Raw genomic sequence first — 18003 nt, 5'->3', positions numbered from 1 at the left:
GACTTTGCATTTTATGTTATCGATAATTATGTGTGGAGTTTAATAACTCCGAGCTATTTTTAAAAATAGGGCATTTTTTGTTGCTTCTTGTATTTTTTTTTTTTCAATTCTTTAATTTAAAAATGAATTAATCAGGACTACATGGCGTATGAGTAATTATTTTTCTCCAACAAAGTAAATCAATCAATTTTGATCTGACTAAAAAAATAAGTACCCTCTATTTGTTTAAATTAATATAAAGATTAATTCTTTGTGGCATTGTCTTTAAAAAAAACAGCTTTTCAGAGATATTTTTTAATTAGGCTATCCCGTAAACGAAAACGCTTACCTGATGGAGAACTTTTGGGTTTTGGCTTCGTTGGAGTATACACAAAAAAACCAAAGATAATGACGTATAATAACATCTGTAGGAAAGAATCTCAAATAATAAAACATGTGATCACCTGCACATTTATAATGAAACAAGTTTATTTGAACAAAGTAAAAGCATAATTCACAAAAAATAGTTAGTAAGGAATAAGAAAAAAAAAAAAGAAAACTGGCGAATTCTACCAATTTAAAAATTAAAATGTTTATTAAAAACCACTTGTTTTGCAAAAAAAAATTACGAAGTAGTATTTCGATGCTTCTTCTTACGATTGCGATCCTTAGCGTAATGGAACCATTTTCTCATCACTGTAACGATGTCGCAAGTTCTTGTTTCCGGGAATTTCTTTCGTGCACATTCTACAAGATATGCAGTTTTATTTAAATAATTTTATTATATTCACAAAATAATTATATTTTACCTGAAATTATACTCATCAATGTGAATTCTCCAACTGCGAAATTGTTATTCTTTCCGTCCCATGAGCATATTTTTGCAACTGGATCAGCAATACAGTACCTAAGACAAGCACTTAGATATTTTTGCAATGTTATGTGTGGCATTTTGTTTAGTAAATTTTCCTAAATTTAGGTATTACATTTAAATATTAAATAAATTTATAATTTATTGTACAAACCAAAGCATAATATGTTGGCATATCATCTTGAAGTTTAGCCTCAAATGCCAAGAAACCATCAAGTGTATCGCATGGAATGTCTAAAACTTGAACACATGGTACAACTTCAATCAATTCACTCTCCGGTGTAGCTCCGTATTTGGTTTTAAGCTTTTCTATGTCTGCACGGAGAAGTTTTGTTTCATTCATGTTAGCAATTATAAGTGAGCGTAAGGATTCGATTGCGCTTAAAATTCTTGCTATATTTTATTAATTTTTTTTATTAAAAGTTATTAAATGATAAATTAAAAATGTTTAAAAAAAATTAATTTTAATTTAAAATTTTGTACCTATGGCAATTCTCTGTCCCAACGTAAGAGTATCTGAAATTAAAAAAATCAAAATAATGAACATACAAATATTTATAAAACAAGATAAAATTTAAAAAAAAAAAATAGATAAATAATACTTTTTGTTTTAATAAAAGTAAAAACAAAATAAAAAGTAAACATATTTTCTAATATGTAGTAACTTCTTGTATCAGACCGTACAATAATATTGGTTAAAAGTTAAGTTTTGTAATTAATAGTAGGTAATATAGTGGATTAAAAATGAATGGACTTTTATTCGCAATGGAAAAGAAATTTAAAGTTCAATGTCTTTATCCATCGGAAAATGTAATTATTAATTTTTTAATATCTTGGAGAAGTTTTCTTTTTCTTGGAATGAATAATGTTTGAGGGTTTTTGTTGCGGGAAAAGCAAAAAAACCAACACACAGTCAAAATATAAGAATATACTATTTTAAATATACTATTTTACTTGGAAAAGAAGGCAAACGGATACATACTTTGGAACTTATTCAAGAAAAGCGGGTAGAACAAAAATTAATATTTTACCCGAGAGCTCATGAAGAATGAAAGTCTAGTGACACTTTGTACCTATCATTCTAATGTGGGTGTAAATGCCGTCGAAAAATGAAGTGGACCAACAATTTTACAAACGTCTATGGTCAGATGATATATAATTCATGGCAAAGTGTTATATTTGTAGTGAAGGTTGGATTTGAACCCAAAACCTCTGGTGTGACGGTCTATAGCACTTGTCATTGCTCCACGAGGTACCTACTATGGATTTAAAAACCAACCATTTCTTGGCAAATAAATTCGAGTTTGTATATATTTAACATTATTTATGATTTCATATCTTTTGTGCATTATTTTCGAAGATTTAAAACTATGTAATAAAATATAATGTATTTTTTTAATTTTTGTTTATTTATTTTTAGATCAAGAATATCAAAAAGTAATGCAAGTCGATTACTCCTCGTCACCATTTTCATATAATCGTCGTGGGCAATTAGTTTATGATGGATATACATTTTCTTCACATACAAGGAATCCAATTCAGTGTATGGTCTTGAGACGTTGTTCATTCTACAATAAAACTCGATGTCCTGCATCCATACAAACTAAAGGTCGTGATTTTTTCTTAATAAGAGGATCTCATAATCACTTACCAACAGATGTTAAAGGATTTAAGCCAAAAGAATGGAATGAAAAATAAAATTTTAAAAATCACAATACATTTATAATTTAAACGAACTGATTACATAAAGTATTTTAACATTTGTTGTTAATTCTATAATATAATAATGTTAAAATTGAAGCTAAATTAAAGTAAAATAAAATTTTTACCAACAGTAGATCAATTGTTTTGATTTTTGGAAAATTATTATTTATAAAAATGATAGGGCTTTGGTGTAAGGAAATGCAAAAAGGCCACCATTCACTTGGTCAAAGAAGTGAAATAATACAAAATCGATTTCTGAGGTCAACTAAGCGAACCCCAAAGGCGGAGATAGTATATTGAGGGGGGTCGTGTAAAAAGGATAGTTTCTCAAGATAGGTTAAGAAGAGTAAAAAGTTATTAAAAAACAACAATACTTGTAATTAGGTACGTGCATACGTTTTTAAAGTTTTTTTTTCTGATAGTTTTTGAAAAATTTATTCTCAAACCCAAAAAACTCTTCATTTTTGAAATCGTTTAAACGATTTTTTTTATATTTTTAAGTTAGCACAATTTTTGTTAAATTAAATTCTTTAAAATTTAATGACAATGAGGAACATTAAAAAGTAGATGTAAAATAAATGTTTTTAAAGAAAATTGGAAACAACAAAGCTACTTTTGTCTAAAAATCACAAAATGGTTTCCTGGTTCCCTTTTTTTTTTTAAAAAAGGAGTTTAATGAGCATGCAATAATTTAATTTGATAAGATGTTTTAAGGCAAAGAACATGTTGGTAAACGTAACACAAACGATAAGTTATGTTCTTGTCTCATTAATTTGAGAGTTTTTTTGTGCGAGAATCACGTATGCGACAAAAAAAGATGAATTTATTGTATTTATTTTTGTTTGTTTTTTTTTTTTGCACAAAACTATGGTAGCTTTTAACTTTGAATAAAAGAGGCTTAAGAATCAAAGTCAAAGTTTGAATAAAATAAAATATTGCTGCTTTAACAAACTAATAATAATTTTTTGTTTTTCTTTTACCAACTTTAATTTCAGTAAAATCAATGAAACAACATGGAAGCCTTAAAACTGTCTCACTGAAACCAGCCATTCCGGTAGCTATATCTAGCTCAGCATTTAAAATCAATTTATGCGAAGCAGAAAAAATTAAAACAATGTACCAGAAAAAAATAATTCATAAATTCACGGATAAATTTAAAATTGGAATTGTTGATCAAAACAATCAAATAATTTCATACAAAGACAAACTCAAAGCAATTGATTTGGAAAAACCAATGCAATTGTCGGCCTGTGCAAATTTTACTGCACCAGAAAACATAATTAAAACTGCCGACAATAATCACACATTGATTGCAATAAAAAAGGCACGTCTGAAGGGAAATTGTGTTCAGTGTATCAAAAATTTAAATAAAAGTCAAGAGAAGAGAGTTTTGAAGAAAATCATAACATATTGTCCACAGTGTCCGGGAGGAGAATGGATATGTGAAGAATGTTTTGATGTTGTCCATGAACGTATCTCGAATAACGAATCGAATAAAGATTGAATTAAAAAAAATACACAATTTGTAATATTTTGTCACTCTTGAAATAAATAGATTTAATGATAAAGATTAAATAATTTAAACATTGTAATAAGAATCTAAAATTATATAATTTAAGCATAATTTTTGTATTAATACAAAAATTATATTCAGCCGACACTATGTGAGCCAATTATATAGTTTTTCCTTCACGACAAAAATAAGGATATAAATTTATGTGTGAGCCAGTATTCTCGAAAAGGTTAAAATCACTTTTGAAATTGAGCACATCAACTATTCTAGCTCCCATAATTTAAATGCATCTATATGAAAACTACAAAAATAGATACACACTGATGAATATAAGTAGGAGTTTCAAACAGCTTGACTTATGTAGTTTAATTTAGTTACAACTTCAAGAATTGACTTTGCATTTTATGTTATGGATATTTATTTGTGAAATTTAATAACTCCGAGTTATATTTAAATAAAATTCACGACTAGGGTCGCACGTACTTGCTCTTATGCTTAAAGTAACTTTAATGTTAAAGCTTTTTATTCAAGAAAATTAAGAAAAATTTGATACTTTCAAGAAATTTCATAAGTAGTGTAAAAAAATAAAATTTGGTTTTATAATTAATTATAATTAATTGAACACCGTTTTAAAAGATGTTTAAAAAAAAAACCAAGTATGCCATTTTATTACTTGTATAAAAATGTATTTTTAGAAAAAAATTTTCTAAAATCGTTGGAGCCGTTTTTTAAAAAAAATAATTTTTTATATATAAAAAATTTCTAACATTTTTCAAAAAAAAAAGTTGGTATGCCATTTTGAAGAAATAATTAATTCACACATAAGAACTAAATTTCAAAATTTTTCATTGATTCGTTTTCAAAAAATTGATTTAAAAAAAAAAAAATTGAAATATTTTTTAAAAATCCAAAAATGCGTTTTTTTGAAAATTGTCTAACATTTTATTATTACCTTTACACTTTTGTATAAAAATTTTCAGAAACGATATTCAGAAACGAAAAAAAACCGTTCTATGACAGGTACCGTTAATAACGGTACAAAAAATATTTTCTTTATTTCAAAAGTTGGCTCTTATGTGTAATACTACACACAAAAATTTTAATCAAAATCGTTAGAGCCGTATTTGAAAAAATTAATTTTGCTATTTCCATTATATGGCAGGTACCGTTAGTTTTGGTCATAAAAAAAAATTTCAATTTCCCCTCTAGGGAATCCCCAAAAACTGCTAACTACCAAGTTTGAAGAAAATCACTTCACTCGTTTAGGCTTCAGCTCCAGATACAGACAGACAGACAGACAGAATTGCCGAACCCACTTTTTTGGCATTCTCCATCATCGTAATGTCATGTAAAATTGTTATCTCGAGTTCGATTTTTTTTACGAATCCTAAACCTGCCCTATAGTACCTATGTATATCGCAAGTAAAAATGGGCATTTTTTTCGCGTCTCGTACTTTTTTATTTTTCAATTTTAAAATGAATTAATGAGGACTACATGGCGTATGAGTACTTATTTTCATTCAGTAAATCAATCAATTTTAATCTGCCTAAAAAAATATGTTCAAATTCATTTAAAGATTTTTTCTTTGTGTCTTAAAAAAAAAAAAACTTCAGAGAGAGTCTATAAAGAATTTTCATTATCGTTTAATTAGAGTATCCCCATAAAAGAAAAAGCTTACCTGATGGAGAACTTTTGGGTTTGCTTCTTTGGAGAATACACAAAAAAACCAAAGAGAATGTATAATACATAAAATCTGTAGGAAGGAATCTCAAAATAATAAAACATGCAATTACTGCACATTTATAATGAAACAAATTTATTTGAACAAAGTAAGAACATAATTCACAAAAAGTAGTTGATAAGGAATAAGAAAAAAAAGGAAACTTATAAGTTCCACCAATTTAAAAATTAAAAATTGAAATGCTTATGAAAAAGACATTTTTGTTTTGCAAAAAAAAAAAAATTACGAAGTATTTTTCTTCTTCTTCTTACGAGTACGATCCTTGGCGTAATGGAACCATTTTCTCATTACTGTAACGATGTCGCAAGTTCTTGTTTCCGGGAATTTCTTTCGTGCACATTCTACAAAATAGACAGTTTTTTTTTTTTTAAATAATTTTACTATTTGTTTTGAGAAAACAATTATATTTTACCTGAAATTATACTCATCAACGTGAATTCTCCAACTGCGAAATTGTTATTCTTTCCGTCCCATGAGCATATTTTTGCCACTGGATCAGCAATACAGTATCTCAGACAACCACTTAAATATTTTTGCAATGTTATGTATGGCATTTTGTTTAGTAAACTTTCCTAAATTTAATTATTAAATTAAAATATTAAATAAATTTATAATTTATTGTACAAACCAAAGCATAATATGTTGGCATATCATCTTGAAGTTTAGCCTCAAATGCCAAGAAACCATCAAGTGTATCGCATGGAATATCTAAAACTTGAACGCATGGTACAACTTCAATCAATTCACTCTCCGGAGTAGCTCCGTATTTGGTTTTAAGCTTTTCTATGTCTGCACGGAGAAGTTTTGTTTCATTCATGTTAGCAATTATAAGTGACCGTAGGGATTCGATTGCGCTTAAAATTCTTGCTATAATTTTTTTTTTAATTTTTATTAAATAGATAAATTTTATAAAAAAAAGTCAATTGTAATTTAAAATTTTTTACCTATGGCAATTCTCTGTCCCAACGTAAGAGTTTCTGAAATTAAAAAAGCAAAATAAAAAACATAAAGTATTTATAAAACAACATAAAATTAAAAAAAAAAAGATAAATAATATTTTTTGTATTAATTAAAGTTAAAATAAAATAAAAAGTAAACAATATTCTAAATAGTAACCTCTTGTCACCGAGGTTTTTGGCATAGTTGAAGAAAGTCTTAACCAATTGATTGTCAATTCAAAAGGCGTAAAAAGATGAAAAGAAAAAACAATTTCTAAACCTGCAAATACAAGAGCATACGAAAAAAAAAAATTCTTACACCAAGAAAGTGTGAACTATAACAAGCTATTGTTTTAAATTTTGGGAATGATATTCGGCTTTGCAATTAGCTAGTAAGTTAGACTGCTGATAAATCAGCCACAGATTAGTTTTTGAGCAGTAAGAGTTGTAGGCAATAAGGCTGAATACCAACGATTGGACTTATTTTCGTATTTGTAAGAAAAGTGGGAACTGATGAGAATATATCTTATAGAGGTTTTCTTTTTCTTCTAGAATAAACAATGTTCAAGGGTTTTTGTTGCAGAAAAAGAAGAAAACCCAACACGCAGTCTATCAAAAAATAAGAAATACTTTTTTACTTGGAAAAACCGCAAACTGATAAACACTTTGGAACTCATTTGCGGAAGTAAGAAAACCGGATTGAACACAAATAAAAACATTATTTGACCAGAAAAGTTTATAAAGTATGAAGGTCTAGTGACTTACAACTTTCTTTAATTCCTGGGTTCGTGTAAATACCTTGGAAGAATGGAATGGACCTAAAATTATTATTATACGAACGTGAAGTAATGATAAAAAGTGTCTGAGATTTTTTTCAATTACTTGCAAGAGAGAGTATCCCACAAAAGAATGTTTTGTATTGGAGGTTGGATTTGAACCCAAAACCTCTGGTGTGACGGTCCATCGTACTTGCCATTGCACCACGAGGTACCTACTATGGATTTAAAAACCAACCACTTCTTGGCAAATACATTAACGTTTGTATATAATTAATATTATTTATGATCTTATATCATTTGTCTTTTGTGCATTATTTTGCAAGATTTCAAACAATGTAATAAAAAATACTGTATTTTTTTAATTATTGTTAATTTTTTCTTTATTTTTTTAGATCAAGAATATCAAAAAGTAATGCAAGTCGATTACTCCTCATCACCATTTTCATATAATCGTCGCGGGCAATTAGTTTACGATGGATATACATTTTCTTCACATACAAGGATCCAATTCAGTGTATGGTCTTGAGACGTTGTTCATTCTACAATAAAACTCGATGTCCTGCATCAATACAAACTAAAGGTCGTGATTTTTTCTTAATAAGAGGATCTCATAATCACTTACCAACAGATGTTAAAGGATTTAAGCCAAAAGAATGGAATGAAAAATAAAATTTAAAAAATCACAATACATTTATAATTTAAATGAACTGATTACAATAAAGTATTTTAACATTTGTTGTTAATTCTATAATATAATAATGTTAAAATTGAAGCTAAATTAAAGTAAAATAAAATTTTTACCAACAGTAGATCAATTGTTTTGATTTTTGGAAAATTATTGTTTATAAAAAAGAAAGTCGTTTGGTGTTAGAAAATCCAAAGACTAGCGTTCAGTTGGTCAAAGAAGTGAAATAATACAAAATCGATTTCTGAGGTCAACTAAGCGAACCCCAAAGGCGAAGATTGTATATTGAGGGGGGTCGTGTAAAAAGGAGGGTTTCTTAAGATAGGTTAAGAAGAGTAAAAAGTTATTGAAAAAACAACGACAATACTTGCTATAATACGTTTTTAAAGTTTTTTTTTTTTCTCATAAAGTTTTTGAAAAATTTATTCTCAAACCCAAAAAAACTTCTTTATTTTTGAAATCGTTTAAACGATTTTTTTTTTATATTTTTTAAGTAAATTGGAAAGAACCAAGCTACTTTTGTCTAAAAATCACATTTTTAAGTATTTAAACGGCTGGATTGGTGAAAAAATGGTTTCTGGTTTCCTTTTATTAATAAAAAGGAGTCCAATGAGCATGCAATAAAATAAAGTGATAAGATGTTATAAGGCAAAGAACATATTGGTAAACGTAACACAAACGATAAGTTTTGTTCTTGTCTTATTAATTCGAGAGTTTTTTTGTGCGAGAGTCACGTATGCTACAAAAAAAGATGAATTTATTGTATTTATTTTTGTTTGTTTGCTTTTTTTTTGCACAAAACTATGGTAGCTTTTAACTTTGAATAAAAGAGGCTTAAGACTCAAAGTCAAAGTTTGAATAAAATAAAATATTGCTGCTTTAACAAACTAATAATTATTTTTTGTTTTTCTTTTACCAACTTTAATTTCAGTAAAATCAATGAAAAAACATGGAAGCCTTAAAACTGTCTCACTGAATCCAGCCATTCCGGTAGCTATATCTAGCTCAGCATTTAAAATCAATTTATGCGAAGCAGAAAAAATTAAAACAATATACCAGAAAAAAATAATTCATAAATTCACGGATAAATTTAAAATTGGAATTGTTGATCAAAACAATCAAATAATTTCATACAAAGACAAACTCAAAGCAATTGATTTGGAAAAACCAATGCAATTGTCGGCCTGTGCAAATTTTACTGCACCAGAAAACATAATTAAAACTGCCGACAATAATCACACATTGATTGCAATCAAAAAGGCACGTCTGAAGGGAAATTGTGTTCAGTGTATTAAAAATTTAAATAAAAGTCAAGAGAAGAGAGTTTTGAAGAAAATCATAACATATTGTCCACAGTGTCCGGGAGGAGAATGGATATGTGAAGAATGTTTTGATGTTGTCCATGAACGTATCTCGAATAACGAATCGAATAAAGATTGAATTAAAAAAAATACACAATTTGTAATATTTTGTCACTCTTGAAATAAATAGATTTAATGATAAAGATTAAATAATTTAAACATTGTAATTAGAATCTAAAATTATATAATTTAAGCATAATTTTTTTATTAAAAAAAAAATTATATTCAGCCGACACTATGTGAGCCAATTATATAGTTTTTCCTTCGACGAATTTGTTTTGGACGATCATGATTATGGTCTTTGTGTAAAATGTAAAGTTTGGAATCATAGTTGACTTGCAATTTGGCGAGGCATTTTGTAGATATTCGATTAATGCATATCCATTGGACTCCCTTATTTGTTTGTAAGAGTTTTACATATTGATAGCCATTGTGTGAAAGTTGAACTCCAATTAAACGATCAGTTGTGTAGAAATATCGAGGAGTTTTGCATGTAACTGAAAAAGAAAATAAGAAAAAAATTAATGTTAGAAAAATGGTATTAATTATGAATTAAGATTTTCTTTGAGAAAAAATTAGTATTACAACCACTATACTTTTTAACAATGTATTCACTTTTCACTTGATTTCGAATAAAACAAATTTTGTATTTTTATGTTTTAATTCACTTGTTATGAGTTTGTAATTTGTATTCATAGTCCGGTCAAATTAGACTAAAATAAGGGGGTGAGGTTACATTAATTCCCAGCAAGCTGAAAATTGGTAGGATTGTTGGAAACACTATCATAAATTAAATCTAAAAAGTCCTCATCGATCCGAGGTGTGGAAAAAAATTTACGGGGGGTCAAAGGTCACAAAAACTGGTTTTTCACGATTTTCAGCAAAACGGTAAGTCTTATCAAAAAAATTTCAATGCAAGAATTGTAGACCAGATTATTATATATAAAAAGTGTCATGACACTTTTTTTCCTAAGACCCACCGTTTCTTAGGTATAACGATTCAAAAAATTGAAGTTGAGTCGAAATCGTCATAATCAGGCCTATTCTGAAAAAAATCTCCCAACTGAAAAGTTCCTAAAATTTCATTATTTTTTAGCTTGGATTTCGTTCTTCAATGGTTAAGAATATGGGGAAAGCAAAAAAAAATGGAAATTTTCACCATTTTTCCGATAGGGGCCCTTCTCCCGAAACCATTTCCTTGAGAATTTTTGTTTAGAATAGGTCTGAATATATACAGGGTGTACGATAGAGAATGGACAGCCCTAAAACGGTTGATAGCTACACTTATGACTGTTCTAAAAACAGATAGAAAAAAGTTCTATCGCAACCAGTTCATAAAATATTGGCTTTTTTTCGTTCAGTGTATTTTAAATTTTATCATCTTATGTTTTCGTTCACTACAACCACGAATGAATGAATTTTATTTATTTCTTTTTTTTTATCATTTTCTACAATAATTGTATGAGTACATAAACGCTTTAAAAACTGCATTGCTATTGCACATTTTCGTAAAAAAAATTTTGAAATCTATTTTTTGATGCAAAATGTAAAAAAAGTATTTTATGAAAAATTTTAAACACCTGTGGTATAAAATAAATCCATAGAAACCTAGGTGGCCAACTTTCTTAAAAATATTCCCCTTAAACGAGAATGTTTTTAAGAAAGTTGGCCACCTAGGTTTCTATGGATTTATTTTATACCACAGGTGTTTAAAATTTTTCATAAAATACTTTTTTTACATTTTGCATCAAAAAATAGATTTCAAAATTTTTTTTACGAAAATGTGCAATAGCAATGCAGTTTTTAAAGCGTTTATGTACTCATACAATTATTGTAGAAAATGATAAAAAAAAAGAAATAAATAAAATTCATTCATTCGTGGTTGTAGTGAACGAAAACATAAGATGATAAAATTTAAAATACACTGAACGAAAAAAAGCCAATATTTTATGAACTGGTTGCGATAGAACTTTTTTCTATCTGTTTTTAGAACAGTCATAAGTGTAGCTATCAACCGTTTTAGGGCTGTCCATTCTCTATCGTACACCCTGTATATATTCAGACCTATTCTAAACAAAAATTCTCAAGGAAATGGTTTCGGGAGAAGGGCCCCTATCGGAAAAATGGTGAAAATTTCCATTTTTTTTTGCTTTCCCCATATTCTTAACCATTGAAGAACGAAATCCAAGCTAAAAAATAATGAAATTTTAGGAACTTTTCAGTTGGGAGATTTTTTTCAGAATAGGCCTGATTATGACGATTTCGACTCAACTTCAATTTTTTGAATCGTTATACCTAAGAAACGGTGGGTCTTAGGAAAAAAAGTGTCATGACACTTTTTATATATAATAATCTGGTCTACAATTCTTGCATTGAAATTTTTTTGATAAGACTTACCGTTTTGCTGAAAATCGTGAAAAACCAGTTTTTGTGACCTTTGACCCCCCGTAAATTTTTTTCCACACCTCGGATCGATGAGGACTTTTTAGATTTAATTTATGATGGTGTTTCCAACAATCCTACCAATTTTCAGCTTGCTGGGAATTAATGTAACCTCGGATGTCTAAATTGACCGGACTATCAGTTTTATAAGAATAAATAAAAGTTTAATTAAAAAAAAACACAGTCAAAACATTTTTTACCTTTAGATTGAAGACATAAATAGTTTGTTTGTTTGTTCAAATACAGTTTAAATCAATAAACTATTTATTCTAAATACTCAAATCCGGTGGCATAAGAAATGAAAAACCCTCAAAATAATTGGCCTTTATTCAGTTTTAATTCAAGACATTTATTTAAAAAGTTGAAAATAATGCTTTAAAAAAGGTTACACATACACCCCAGTGACCCACACAATACGCAAAATACACTAATAACATGATTTGGGGTAGCCTAACAAATTGTTTTAGTTTCAGAGCTGATATCAGTGTTTCTGTGAGACATAATTGATTCATATAAATATTGCAAACAGGGGAAAAATGCAATGACAAAAAAATTATAGACATTAAATATGTATCATCCACACTGAGGCATCTCTCCAAAATACTCAAATATAGACTTCTTATTTACTATACACTTGAACTAAACGTTTTGGTAACAGAGAAGGATGGTTTATTTTATTGCCATACATTTCTATTTGATTCCATTAGTCATGTGAGAAACGGCATTTTTATTACACTTTTTCTCGGAAAAGCATCCATAAAATGTCGCAGACAATCCCTATAAATAGCAATATTGACATGAATCCATTACATTTCATGCGAACAAATAGCTGTCAACTCTGAGACAACCGTAGTTTGCGTTAATTATGTGGGTCACTAGGACGTATGCGTAATTTTTTTGAATTGTTTTAAATTTTATTTTTAAATATCTTAAGAATGAATGTTTCCATTATTTCTGCTCTGTTCGTGTTTTTTTTTTTTGTTTGTTTGTTTTGTAATAAACATATATTTGACGTTTGTGTTTTAATGGACTTTCAGTAAGTGTCTTGAGCAAGCGATCTAATTTTCAAAATAAAAGTACCCATACACCGCCGTAGGGACTGTTTTGTTTTACCTTTTATGAATCTTGTTTGCAAGACCACAAATAGAAAAAATGCAACGGTATATTCTGAAGTGTATAAAACTAAGAACTTAACCGAGCTTTAGCCTTTATCCTGACTATTAAATTGGTTATTGGTATGGTGAAATATGTAGCATTCAGTTAAATATTTAAGTGAGCTTTAAATTTAATTCTTTGTTAGGCCCTAAGTCTTTCTATTAATGGAAGTGGTACAACTCAAACCAGAGCTTCTGAAAATCAAACCATGAATTTTTTCAAAACGAAAAAATAAAAAAAAATCTACTTGGATTAAAATAGAAAAAAAAAACAATTTTTCAATTATTTTAATGGCATAATTGTTAAATAAAATTCAATGAATTGGTTACAAAATGGAATACTCTTCGTATTCAATATGTGACAACCAACAGCCATATTTGCCAGTTCACTCATAAGCAGTGGTGAATCAGTATTTATATGTAAATATTATATACTATTACAATAAAATAAAGTATTATATAAAAAAAACATCATTAATTGTTGAAAGAAAAAAAAGAAAATAATTTAGGTATTTAATTTGCTTGGAAAATATTCATTTTGTCTATTCTTCTTAATTTCTAGTATAATATGAATTTGTAAAACATGTGTAATTTACCAAAAGTTAAATGGAAATGAAAATGAAATTAAAAATGGTTTTGTATTGAATGTAAGTATGTTATTAGCTGTCATTTGATTTAAATTTTATTCAACATTTCTTAGATTCTCTTTACAGCCTTCTTCTCATATTTAATTTGTTTGAGCACAAATATAATTAATTATTTTTTAGATAAAATTAAATTCAGTACTTCTTTTTCAAAAATAAAAAATAAAATACATATATAAATGTACATATGTTTATAATGTAGGAATGGAACTTTTTGTATAGGAAATTCAATTTCATTTTTTAAAATAAGATTTTTTTTAATAAATAAATTATAACATTAATTAATTAGCTTACACATAGGAATACCTTTAAGACTACAAACATTGATTGTCTTCTTTCTTGAATGTTCGTCTCTTTCTACCTTGACTTAGTTTTTCTCGACTATGATTGTGACCATGATTTAATGGTTCTAATACATTATTTCGATTGATACGCAGCCTGGCATGACATTTTGTTGTCGATCGAGTCGAACATACCCATTTAGTTCCGTTTTTGTTTTCCAAAAGTTTGACAAAATTATATCCATTATGAACGAGTTTAATCGAAGATCTTTGTCCTTTTGTAAAATAGTAGTTATTTTGATAAGTCTTCACTGAAAGAGAAAAAAACAAAAATCACAAACTGTATAGATTTGTATTAATTTTTTTATTTTTATTTTTACTAGAAATCAATAAATCTAAATTGGCTCACCATAGCGTATGAGTAACTTTTTTTGTATTCAGAACTGAATGCTTCTTGTTTGTGACCTTTCACTAAACTTTAGTTTTGTAGTAATTTTTTTTCAAATTTGTTTTTTTTTTTGTTTCAGTTTCCTGGACTAAAATGGCAAAGGGTGATACATTTTGTTTTGTTTCTACGATTCGAAATAAAAAAAGGAGTTTGAAAAAAAAAAATTAAAATGTAATTCAACATTCATCCAGGTTTCAAGCTTTCTTTAATAAATCTTAAAATCTCCTGGAATTCGATATGCAATGCACTAATAAAACAAATAACGAAAATAAATAACGATGCATGAATACTTACACTATTTACTGTAATAATTTGTTATACATAAGTATTATTTTTTTTTTTTATTTACTTCAATCCAAATTTAATACGAAATTCACGACTTTTTGATCAAAAGTTCTTCTAAAAGTAACCGAAAAATCCTGAACCGATTTTCTAAATGGTGATAAGATTTTGTTATTAATAAAAACTAATTTGTCAAAATTTACTATACCAAGTCTAACATTTAAACAGTGATAGATCTGCTTTTCTTTTATTTAAATAAAAAGATGTTTTTTTTTTTCTGTTAATAATAATAATAATCAATAAATACAAATTAAATTGAGTATAATCCTTTTCCTTTTTTGATATTTACTATGAGTACTTAAGTACTATATTTGTTTTTTTTTTTTTTTTCAATCAATTTTCCAAACTATTTTTCTTGTGTAATATTTTTATTCATTTTTTTTTTTTAAATTTAAACTAACTTAAAATTAATATTTTAAATTATCTCAATGTAGATGATGATCGTTAAATTTTGGTAGGTTTTTTGGAATAAATAATTTATAATTTTTTAATTGCTTTGGTATGCCTTTCGAATGAGTTAATTTTTATGAGAATTTTCATACTTTTTTTGAATACTTTGTTTTTTTTGTTCTTAAATTTTAAATTATATGTTTTATAAATTAGAATGTTTCTTACCTTCAAATATGTATGTTTTTTTTTGGACATGTTTTTTTTTTGTCTTATAGTATTTTTAACTACATGTATGTTTGTTTATATGTTTTCTTTGTATGTATGCATTAAATAAATATATTATACCATTAAATTAATTTTAATGATTATGTGCTGGACCTGTTAAAACAGTTCGTCCATTTTTAGTAATTGCACGCATTTTGCATTGAGTTTTTCTAAATAAACGACATCGCCAATATGATGTACCTTTATACAATTGCGATCGATGAAATACTTCATTATTTATCATTATCGAACGTCCACTTTGATCCATATTCATCGTAGTTGGCAATGATGTGTTTAGAGAATTTTGCCAATGCTTACGGGGGGTGTACATTTTTTTGCGTTTTTGACTTGGAGCTGATCGTGGAGTTTTGAAACTATTATTATCTCTTGATCTTGATGGTGTTGGTGGTTCTAGTTTTGTTTTAACAAAGTCCAAGGGATTGCACATATTGTATTCACTGTAATCATCTTCAATGAGTTCAGTTTTAACTAAACTCAAGTCGACCATCTCATCTGCTGGAACGATATGAAAAAAAAAGTAGAAAAAAACAAAAAGTATTAAGAAAGTGAAAAGGTGAATAAAAGAAAAAAAATACAAGTCACAGTCATACTTTAAAAATACTTTTTATGAGAAATTTCCGTTGTATACTTTACCTATTTTTAGGCTATGTGAAGCATTTAGAAGAAAGTGCGAAGTGAAGGGACATTTCAATTGCCTATAACATGTCTTATTGGCACACAGTGCGGTAATTTGGTCTAAAAAATAGCGATTTGGGCCCATTTTTCACATCAAATAGGTATCAAATGACTGAAAAGTTATTTGGAAGAATACATTTTCATATATTTTGGTACAGTAAAACCCACTTAAGTGCTAACCCATTTAACTCCCGATTTGCTGAGAGAAAAAAATTATTAAAAATAAACTAACTTTGTTTAAAGATACTTTTGAATTCTTTATTTTTAACTCATGTTTTATTAAATGGTTTTTGAGAAATTTTGAATTTTTTTTTCGTTTTTAATAGAATTTTTATAAAACTTTACTAATATTAAGGACATTTCAAATACTAAAAACACAATTCCAATAAATATCATTGTTTTATAAAAAAACTAAAAGATCCTTTTTTTGGCAGAAAATGAATTTTTTCGTTATTTTTTTTTTAATGAGCGGATTAATGCAAGCAACCAATCTAACAAAAGTACTTTGTTGGCCTAACGAATCACTTCATCTTGAATTGCAGTTAAATTGGCTTTGACAAATATCCTCAAAGTGTTATCAGGTGTGTTTCTTCGTTTTCAGAGTTGAAACTTCATAGTCCTGAGCCCCTTTTCCGGTTCTATGATAAACTGAAATGATAAATTTAATTTGTGAAAAGTTTTTTCATTGAGCCTATCATAGAACCAGAATAGCCTCCTGGTTGGAGTGAGCTTTGGTCTGAACATGCATCAATTTGGGTATATCAATATTTCCCAACGCTCAATTCAACACTTTTCCGAAATTCAATGTATTCGACGTTTAGTTCGGTTTCTTGAATCAACGAATTGTTTGCTTGAGCGACCTTTAGATCTTCCTTTCTGGAAATATGTTTAAAACTGTCGGGATTATGCCAACAGGCAGTGTTATTTCTTTGCTAAGCCACTCTTCATTCTTTTCCAAGAAACGCCTTTCTCTTCTATTGCAGAGTTGCCATTATAACTTGGTTTGAACGCCTTTGTAATTTTGAGAAGTTCAGTTATTCTCTCTAGGGGGCATTTTGTTAAATCCACAAGTTTTTTTATCCAATTCTTCAAGTTTTTCGTCAAGAAGCTTTTGTGAACTTCCTCTTACCAATTCATGAAGATGTTTTCTGGTCATTGACAAGGTGGAATTAAAGTCATCTGGAATTTTATAAAAATCTATTAGTATGGATAGTTTTAAAGGATATTTTTTTAAAGGCTTGGTTTTTTACAAAACTTGTTTATGCTTTTGAAAGTTAAGATTTTTCTTCATATCCAGCAGTTAAATATACAAATTGATTTTTGCTTAAAATACAATACAATTTTTGTTCACCAAAATGACTTTTAAGACTTTAAAAAAATACGCAGAAAATACACTTAAAAAAAATTTAAACAAACTAGTGCTTATTCAACTCGTGATAGTTGGAACTAAAGAGTTATCTACCTGGCCATCGTTAAAAAAAAAAAACAAAAAAATAAATAGTTCTTAGGTCCTTACTTTTAAAATTTGAAAGCCACTCATTTAGTTTTGGTTGAGAAAGCTATTGACATTGGCATGTACAGTGTACACTCAACATCGCTGAGAGTTCAGTAATCACGCTCTTCTGAACAGCCTTTCTTAGTAAAAAGGAACGGAATAGATTTATGATTAAGGCTTGCATGAACTAATTACGCATTCTTATGACCTATTATGACCCACTTCCATGTGCATTTTGGCTCATCACGATGGGTTGGTTATAAGTTCACAATTGC

The 18003-nt window shown here is 27.9% G+C and overlaps 3 protein-coding genes and 1 long non-coding RNA gene across 8 annotated transcripts in view; 1 reads left to right on the top strand and 3 right to left on the bottom strand.

Moving 5' to 3' along the window:
- The window catches only part of LOC129915362 (ELMO domain-containing protein F-like), a 143043-nt gene that overhangs the window by 39046 nt on the left and 85994 nt on the right, over window positions 1–18003 (top strand). The window lies entirely within an intron of this gene.
- On the bottom strand, window positions 515–1433 carry LOC129915365 (uncharacterized). Its single transcript, XM_055994869.1, has 4 exons — window positions 1334–1433; window positions 1005–1243; window positions 789–948; window positions 515–726 (listed from the first exon to the last, which is right to left on the bottom strand). The coding sequence occupies exons 1-4, from the start codon at window positions 1395–1397 to the stop codon at window positions 605–607; spliced, it is 585 nt and encodes a 194-aa protein (XP_055850844.1). The 5' UTR covers window positions 1398–1433; the 3' UTR covers window positions 515–604.
- Window positions 5871–16493, bottom strand: LOC129915363 (uncharacterized). Of its 2 annotated transcripts, none has more exons than XM_055994866.1 (5): window positions 15739–16493; window positions 6754–6786; window positions 6438–6676; window positions 6222–6381; window positions 5871–6150 (listed from the first exon to the last, which is right to left on the bottom strand). In XM_055994866.1, exons 1-5 carry the CDS (start codon window positions 16043–16045, stop codon window positions 6032–6034), a joined length of 858 nt encoding a protein of 285 aa, XP_055850841.1. In that variant the 5' UTR covers window positions 16046–16493; the 3' UTR covers window positions 5871–6031. The 2 variants fall into 2 exon arrangements, with proteins under 2 accessions (XP_055850841.1, XP_055850842.1); XM_055994867.1 differs by lacking the exon at window positions 15739–16493 and adding an exon at window positions 6926–6965 and having other exon boundaries at window positions 5875–6150.
- On the bottom strand, window positions 9541–15020 carry LOC129915367 (uncharacterized). The gene is made up of 3 exons (XR_008772288.1): window positions 14503–15020; window positions 14289–14404; window positions 9541–10069 (listed from the first exon to the last, which is right to left on the bottom strand). It is a non-coding gene; the product is annotated as an uncharacterized LOC129915367 (long non-coding RNA).

The sequence above is a fragment of the Episyrphus balteatus genome, chromosome 3, assembly GCF_945859705.1.
Source record: "Episyrphus balteatus chromosome 3, idEpiBalt1.1, whole genome shotgun sequence".
Lineage (NCBI taxonomy): Eukaryota > Metazoa > Arthropoda > Insecta > Diptera > Syrphidae > Episyrphus > Episyrphus balteatus.
Note: the sequence above shows the minus strand (reverse complement) of the source record. Positions and strands in the feature narration are given on the sequence as shown.

Coding starts and splice junctions, on each gene's coding strand:
- LOC129915365 (XM_055994869.1), bottom strand. CDS start 1,397: ATGTTCATTATTTTGATTTTTTTAATTTCAGATACTCTTACGTTGGGA. Junction 1,244..1,333: donor GGGACAGAGAATTGCCATAG/GTACAAAATTTT, acceptor AATAAAATATAG/CAAGAATTTTAAGCGCAATC. Junction 727..788: donor ATTGATGAGTATAATTTCAG/GTAAAATATAAT, acceptor CATATCTTGTAG/AATGTGCACGAAAGAAATTC.
- LOC129915363 (XM_055994866.1), bottom strand. CDS start 16,045: ATGGTCGACTTGAGTTTAGTTAAAACTGAACTCATTGAAGATGATTAC. Junction 6,787..15,738: donor TCGATCGCAATTGTATAAAG/GTACATCATATT, acceptor TTTTAATTTCAG/AAACTCTTACGTTGGGACAG. Junction 6,382..6,437: donor TGCCAACATATTATGCTTTG/GTTTGTACAATA, acceptor AATTAAATTTAG/GAAAGTTTACTAAACAAAAT.